Here is a 7,431-nt window from a genome sequence, read left to right as displayed (position 1 = left end):
ATGTTAACCTCTCCCGCATATATATATTAAAACCAAAATGTAAAATGTTCTATCACTGTCTTTCAGAAATTTGATTTCAATTTTAAATTAATTAATTAATTAATTAATTTTGATTTTATTTGTAGTTTCAGTTTAAAGGTCAGAGTTTTAAATATTATTTTATTCTTCTTAGTTTTAGTTAACTGGCTAACTAGTATTAATATAATAATATATATAATATAATATTAATAAATTTTTGTTATTTAATTTAAGTACTTTTAAACACGAATTTGCGGTGTCATTTATATTACATGAATGTCAATTAACATAATTTTTATTAATTAATTTAATTTAAATTCAATTGTGATATGTACCAGAAAAACAATAGTAGATCTTACTTCCATGAGCATTGAATTATAATTTGAATAACAATGTCATTGATGATTTATGTTCAGACATCTAGTGACGCAAGGTGATCTTGGCACCACTAACTTCTGAATCAGTAGTCCTGTCATTGACTGGTTGAGTCGGCAACTTTCGTTAACAAAGGAAGTATAGAAAGTTGAACATCAGCGACCAGCTCTGCCAAGTAGCTTGTGCAGAAATTAAGTTATCATATGGCAACTGCAGCAAATATGGCATTCAAAATTTTGTTCGTAAACCAAATTATTTGTAAACTGAGGTTTGGCTATACTCTGATATGATCACATTGCATCCAACCATTGATGTGTGAAGGATCAGCAACATAACAGAAATATTATGATTTTAGGATGGTCACTTCAATGGGAAATCTCAAAATTTGGTCTTCCAATTCAGTTATTACATTGTCATTCCTGTCTGCTTTGATGTCATTTTAGGAATTAAGATCCTTCTTCTAGTTCAAACTTACCATCTTTCCAAAAGAAATGGTTAGTTTTCCTAATTAAGCTCTCTACTCCCACACTTAATATTCAACATTTATAATTTTAGTTCATAAAATGTTTCTATAAACTTTGGAGTAGAAAAAGCTGTCCAACTCTAGACAATTTGAGAATGTAGAATTTTAGTTAAACTCCTTATTATCTTCTAAATTACATTACTCTCTATAGTGCAATACTTCAAAAAGTTTCCCCATGCTCTTCAATCTGGAATTTATTTTTAACAGCAACTTTATTACCTGGGGTTTATTCAAAGACTAGGATTTAATGAAGAAAATATAATGCACATTACTTTTTACAAATTTTTTATAACTATAATGAAAAATTTTCAAGAATTACCAAGAAACGCAATGCTGACTAGTAAAACACTTCCAAAAAATCTTAAAAATTGCATTAATCACTTTAATCTCAAATGTTTAAGTTTATTCTGAAGAAGTTCAGTTAAATACAGCCAAAAACATTACACATTAGTGATTAATGCAACTTTTAAGGTATTTTTGGAGTGTTTTACTTTCATGAATTTTTAAAAATTAAATTTACTAAACAATAGTAAAATATTGTATATATATTAGGGTGTCCCTTATTTTTCAAATATTTTTTTTTCTAACACATATGGCCTAGTTTTGTTTATTTTACCCTTAAATACTCACACAATAAATTTCAGCTCATTTTGGTCACTAGAAGCCGTGCCAACTTGCATCGAATCACATCCATACATATTGCGCTAGAGAAGTGGCACATATTCGCTTTGTTTGCCATTCTAACACAACTTGTCGGGCTATTAATACATATAGTTTTATTTTTTGAAGATGTTGGTGAAATTACGAAACGCTAAAAGACATATTTTCTTAGTCGGAGAGATAAACCACCATATCAAGGGTGCAAAATTACCGTCAAATTGGCAAGTACAGTACTCGCAGTTTTGTTTTTTAACATTCGCAAAGTTTTTAATTTTTTGAATATCGAAATATCGGGCTGTTAGTCAAACACACTTCTTAAAACTAGCTCATATATATGATGGCAACAAGCAAAGAGTAACAGCTCTCTTTCTAGCTTTCGTTCTAATAGCACACAAGCTCCATTTAGCGACTTGTATTGGATGCTATTGTGTCACAACTAGAGGATTTGATCCCGGGATCCGATAACTTTTCAGTCCCAAAATTTTCGGGATTAAGTTTTCCTAATCCCGAGATTTTCGGGATTGACATCATTTTAAAAAAAAGTTGCAAAATAGACTGCACGAAGCGAAACGTTCAGTGCCAGTGCTTTTAACAGAATTGCTTGCCTATCATTTTAATATAAAATACAAGAAATTTTATTCCAAGCAAGCAGCAGAAATTAACCTAGCGGACTTGCGATGCTTGCTTGGAATAAAACTTCTTGTATTTTGAACTAAAATGATAGGCAAGCAGTTCTCACTGGGTTACTTGGTAATATACTTCATTTTTGTATTTTTGAATTTTCGCGGGCGCCAATCGATTTTCTGGCGCAGTCAAGGGCACTACTCAGTGCATTTTACCTGTCAATGTGTCAGCCATCTTGTTTTGCCAGTGTAGTTAATATAGACCCGACGCCTCTCGCTTAGGGGGGTCGACCTTAGGTGAAAAGGTTACGACCCTCGCCTTGCCCACGATCTGTCAGGATGATGCGAGAAAGTCTTTTTACGTTTCGGGGTAGTGGTTTGCTGGATGCTGAGAGACTCACACAGAGACCAAATTTACAAAATTAACGCATTTATTTTTAGAAAGACACGCTTACAATGATCGAAACAATCGGGATTGTAGCCTTTACTCCTACAATCCCGATCCGTGTCGACCGGACTGTTTTCTTCCATCCTCCCCATGTCCTCGAAGCTTATAAGTATTTACTAATGATTCCTCCAACTTCCATCAAACCTAAACGCGTTTTCTCAGCAGCTGCATATATGTGCAACTGCTGAGAAAACGCGTGCACAATATATGTGCAACAAATTGAGAAGCAGACTTGGTGATGAGACACTGGATGCGTTGTTATTTCTCAGATCATATTTTCGCAATTCAAATTAGAATGTTCCTATTAGATTAGTTTTCTTTATATTTAAGAAAAATGTGACTGATTAATATTATTTTTAAATACTTTTTGCTAAGAAACTTACTTTACTACCTACTTACTAGGTTGTTATATGAAAGTAGTGTATTTAGTCGATGTTAAAAGAGATTTTTGTTAAATTTCAACGTTTATTTGCATAGTTTGTTACACAAAGGTTTTTTCAATTTATGTGAGTTTAAAGAGATCTCAGTGATGCTTAAAAAAGAAAAAATTTAACATGAAACAGTGATTTTAAGTCTGGTTAGTCTGACTCTAAGTCTGATTAGTTAGAGTGATTAAATTAACTAGGTGTATACCGTAAAATACGTTGATTTTTGTCTAAATTTTGATTTTTGATTTCTGTAAGATTTTCTTATTTTTTATTAACCCTCAATACCGAAATAATCCCGGGATCCCGGGATTGAATAAGTATAAGTAAAATCCCGGGATTAGAAATAAGGACCGGGATCGAATTCCCTAGTCACAACACATTATTTGAACCTTGTCATTTAAATTCCAGTCATAGAGCGCATTTGAAACTGCTTTGGCTTGGTGTTTACCAGAAAAACTGTCCAGTATTGGTACGGCAAGCAGTTGTTCCCTCTCTCCAAATGAAATAAGAATCAGTAGGCACTCTTCTTTAGAACTTCTAACGTTCAAGCCAGGTAACAATTTGCCATCCCAATGAACAGTGACTACTTCTGGCACATCATCTGGAAAATTGGATTTTATGGCTTCTGCTCTGTCCTTCCTCACTTATGTCTGAATCTGTTGAAATGAAGATTTGTTGATTGAAAATTCATCAATATGAAGCAGTAGTGCTTCCACTGTACTGTGAAGAATATAAGCGTAATCTGTAATGCTCAACTGGCATCTGTATAAAGCTGCAACTAGTTTAGGCATAATAAAATCCATTCTTCCTCTTTTTACACTAGCTTCAGACGACACAGTATTCGATTCCTGAGAAAAAAGCTCATTTAGACTATTGTTAGAGCTACGAGAACTGTTGTATAGTTCCTGGAGTGGTGATAAATTGTGCAATATTGAACAAGTTGATGCAGCCTTCATAGAAATATTTTTGAGCCTTTTTCTCTACTTCTATTTTTCTTTTTCTTACCCTTTCTTCTTTTTCAGCCAATTTTTTATCTACACCTGCCAAGCAGCCTGGATACCCCGGTTCTCTCTGTTTCTGTTAAAATTTTTTATCTTCCTCTATTGTCATATGTTTGAGGACATCGGCATGTGCGATATCAAATAAGTCATTTAAATCTATTTGAAAAGTTTTATCACAGCACTTATAAACATCTTGAGTTTTCTTATTGTTTTTTTGCAACTCTCTCCATACATGATAACGATCCACCAATTTCTTGACACATTTAGGTATAGATTTTGAAGGTATTTTAGCTTTTTCCCAAAATATGATACACTTGCATATTACAAGATTTGCACTTTCACTCACAGTTAATTTAAGTTTGCGAATATTAAAAAACAAAACTGCGAGTACTTGCCGATTTGACAGTAATTTTGCACCCTTGATATGGTGGTTTATCTCTCCAACTAAGAAAATATGTCTTTTAGTGCTTCGTAATTTCACCAACATCTTCGAAAAATAAAACTATATGTATTAATAGCCCAACAAGTTGTGTTAGAATGGCAAACAAAGCGAATATGTGCCACTTCTCTAGCACAATATGTATGGACATGATTCGATGCAAGTCAGCATGGCTTTTAGTGACCGAAATGAGTTGTAATTTATTGTGCGAGTATTTAAGGGTAAAATAAACAAAACTAGGCCATATGCATTAGAAAAAAAAATATTCAAAAAATAAGGGACACCCTAATATATATACATGCAAATTTATCTAATTTGATCATAGACTTTTTCGGAAAGCCTCAGCTAATAGCATATAGCTTAATCGCATTTTAACATAGGCTTATAAATAAAAATATGGTATTTTTGAAACCGTGCCAGTAATTTTTAGTAATTTGAACACAAATCATTTATTGTATTTATTCAGACACTTGGCAAATCTCATCATTAAATTTTATTCAGTTGATATGTATTCGTACATGTTTCGGGCATTCCTTGTCCCTCTTCGGCCAACTTTTAGTTGGATGTTATTTACCTCAGAAAGAATACATGTTTGATTTTTCATATAAACACACACTATTGAGTGTCGAGGAGAGTTTAAAGAGAATTGGTGTTGATTATTTTGATTTTATCCAGGTTCATGATTTAGAATTTGCTTCCAATCTAGAAATAATCATAAATGAAACTTTACCAGCTCTCCAGAAAATTAAAAAAGCTGGAAAAGCTAAATTTATAGGAGTTACAGGATATTCTCTTCAAGCTTTACAAACTGTTTTAGATAAAAGCAAAATAAACATTGACACAGTTTTATCATATTGTTGTTACACACCCTTTGATCAGTCATTATTAGAATACTTACCTTACTTCAAGGCAAAGAATCTTGGAATTATAAATGTAGGTATTTTAGGCATGGGATTATTGACAAATAGAGAAATTCCTAACTGGCATCCAGTTATAGAACCAATTAAAATTTCCTGTAGAAATGCTGCTTTATACTGCCAGGGATTTTTTATATAATAAGAAGTCGAGTGTGTAAGGGTGTTTTAAAGGTTCAAACCTACAAACATTTGTAATTTAATGGATAACAAGTTAAATGCGCAAAGGAATTTTACGGTTTTAACTTTCAGTAATCCATAATCTAAAAGTTGGCCGAAGAGGGGCAAGGAATGCCCGAAACGTGTACAAACACGTATCGACCGAATAAAATTTAATGACGAGATTTGCCATTCTATTTTTCTTTTTCTTACCCTTTCTTCTTTTTCAGCCAATTTTTTGTCTGAATAAATACAATAAATGATTTGTGTTCAAATTACTAAATAAAAATATGTCGAACATAAAGATATTCCAAATTCAAATAATCCAATTTTATCACAAAACGATAGCACACTAAATGGTACAAGTGCAGATCCGAAAAATCCGTCGGGACCTTAAAGCCATAGACCATATCCATAGGAACAAAAAAATCAAAGAAAATCATACTTCCACACGCGACCCTTTGCAAGAAATAGTCCCCCAAAATCAGCCTACTTCCAAAGATCAATCGGGAGTCACAATACAAGCTCTGCTAAGATTATTATTAATCTTAACAATTTAGCCCACGCCAGCTTCGAGTAATCCACTCGACCGTTGGCGGAGCACTCGGCGTCGCACGGTTTTAGGAGGAAGCGGGGTTCGCCCCATCCACGCGCAGAGGATAGTAACGACAGGCTCCAGAGTGCACAAACACGGGCGGAGCATCGGTCAAGTCAAGCAACAGAAAGCCTCAACCAATGCAGAGCATACAGAATAGGCAATAATACCGGTTCAAAGTAAAAACTATTTTCGATCAGTAGAAGTTAATGCATTTATTATTTACGTTACGAGCAACCGGTGACGCCCAAAACATAACTCGCTCGAAAACACGACATCCGCCAGCAAGACGGCACATCCGGAGACGCATGTCACGAAGGATCGCGCGTAGACGCACGACACCTTCGAGTTTTCCTCCTACGGATACGGTCCACAGCTCCGTCATTCAGATCTGCAATTTTACCTACTAAGATTTAAAACAAAGATTTTTTGACTATTTATTTACAATAAAGTAAATAACTTTTCACGAAAAAATAAGGTAAAAGTTCATTCAATTTGACTACAATCGAATGACGAAAATATATCTATAAATGCAAATTTATTTCACGAGATTTAAAATAATGATTATAGCAGAAATTTCCAGCATAATTACCCTTACGTTTTCTGCCGCTTGACACAGAGCATCCCAATCAAGTTTCGGAATCATTCGACATACAAATTCCGGATTAAAATCTACTTTTGTTTTACTTATTTTATGAGCCTAAAATAAACAAAAGAAAACTCATTACGCCGTCTGTAAGCACACATCGATTTGTACTCAATTATATATTTTTCTACTCTACTCACCACAATTCCCAGTGGATATCCGACATTAACGCCTTTAATGCATTTTGAAGTCATAAAATTATGAGTTAATAATTTCATTCTTCTTATTTCGGTAAAACTTTTCAAAAGAGCACGTTCTCACGTTTCGAGCGTGTGCAACAAACATACAGAAAGGATAGAACGCCACCCGGTGTTGCCAATCGAAACGGAAGAATAAAAGTTAAATAAATACAAAAGGTACGTTAAATTTTCAGTTTTGATAAATCATGACACACACTTATTATACTACTTTTTAATTTTTGCATAATTTTATAAGCTGACTTCTTCGACGGTCGCGGTTAAGACGTCAGACTTACCGCTCTGGGGTTTCTTCACGTCTGTAACGCCCGAATAGGGGCCAGTTAAACTTAACTGGCCCTTAAAAGACCTCCCGGAAGGCATTATTCCTCGCGTAACGACCATCACAAACACATACAACTACTA

At 34.0% G+C, this 7,431-nt stretch overlaps 1 protein-coding gene across 2 annotated transcripts in view; it reads right to left on the bottom strand.

Moving 5' to 3' along the window:
• The window catches only part of LOC111639794 (multifunctional methyltransferase subunit TRM112-like protein), a 21,663-nt gene extending 14,521 nt beyond the window's left edge, over positions 1-7,142 (bottom strand). Inside the window, exons 1-2 of one of the 2 annotated variants that reach the window (XM_023385738.1) lie at positions 6,970-7,142; positions 6,776-6,883 (exon numbers count right to left, since the gene is read on the bottom strand). In XM_023385738.1, coding sequence (XP_023241506.1) covers positions 6,776-6,883; positions 6,970-7,047 — 186 coding nt within the window. In that variant the 5' untranslated portion in view covers positions 7,048-7,142. The remainder of the gene's footprint in view (positions 1-6,775; positions 6,884-6,969) is intronic. The other variant, XM_023385739.1, reaches the window with a different exon arrangement.
• Between the last annotated feature and the right edge of the window lie 289 nt (positions 7,143-7,431).

The sequence above is a fragment of the Centruroides sculpturatus genome, unplaced genomic scaffold (assembly GCF_000671375.1).
Source record: "Centruroides sculpturatus isolate CEXI.00-Female unplaced genomic scaffold, Cexi_2.0 scaffold668, whole genome shotgun sequence".
Classification (NCBI taxonomy): Eukaryota; Metazoa; Arthropoda; class Arachnida; order Scorpiones; family Buthidae; genus Centruroides; species Centruroides sculpturatus.
The sequence above is the reverse complement of the archived record's forward strand: the minus strand, read 5'-3'. Positions and strand labels throughout refer to the sequence as shown.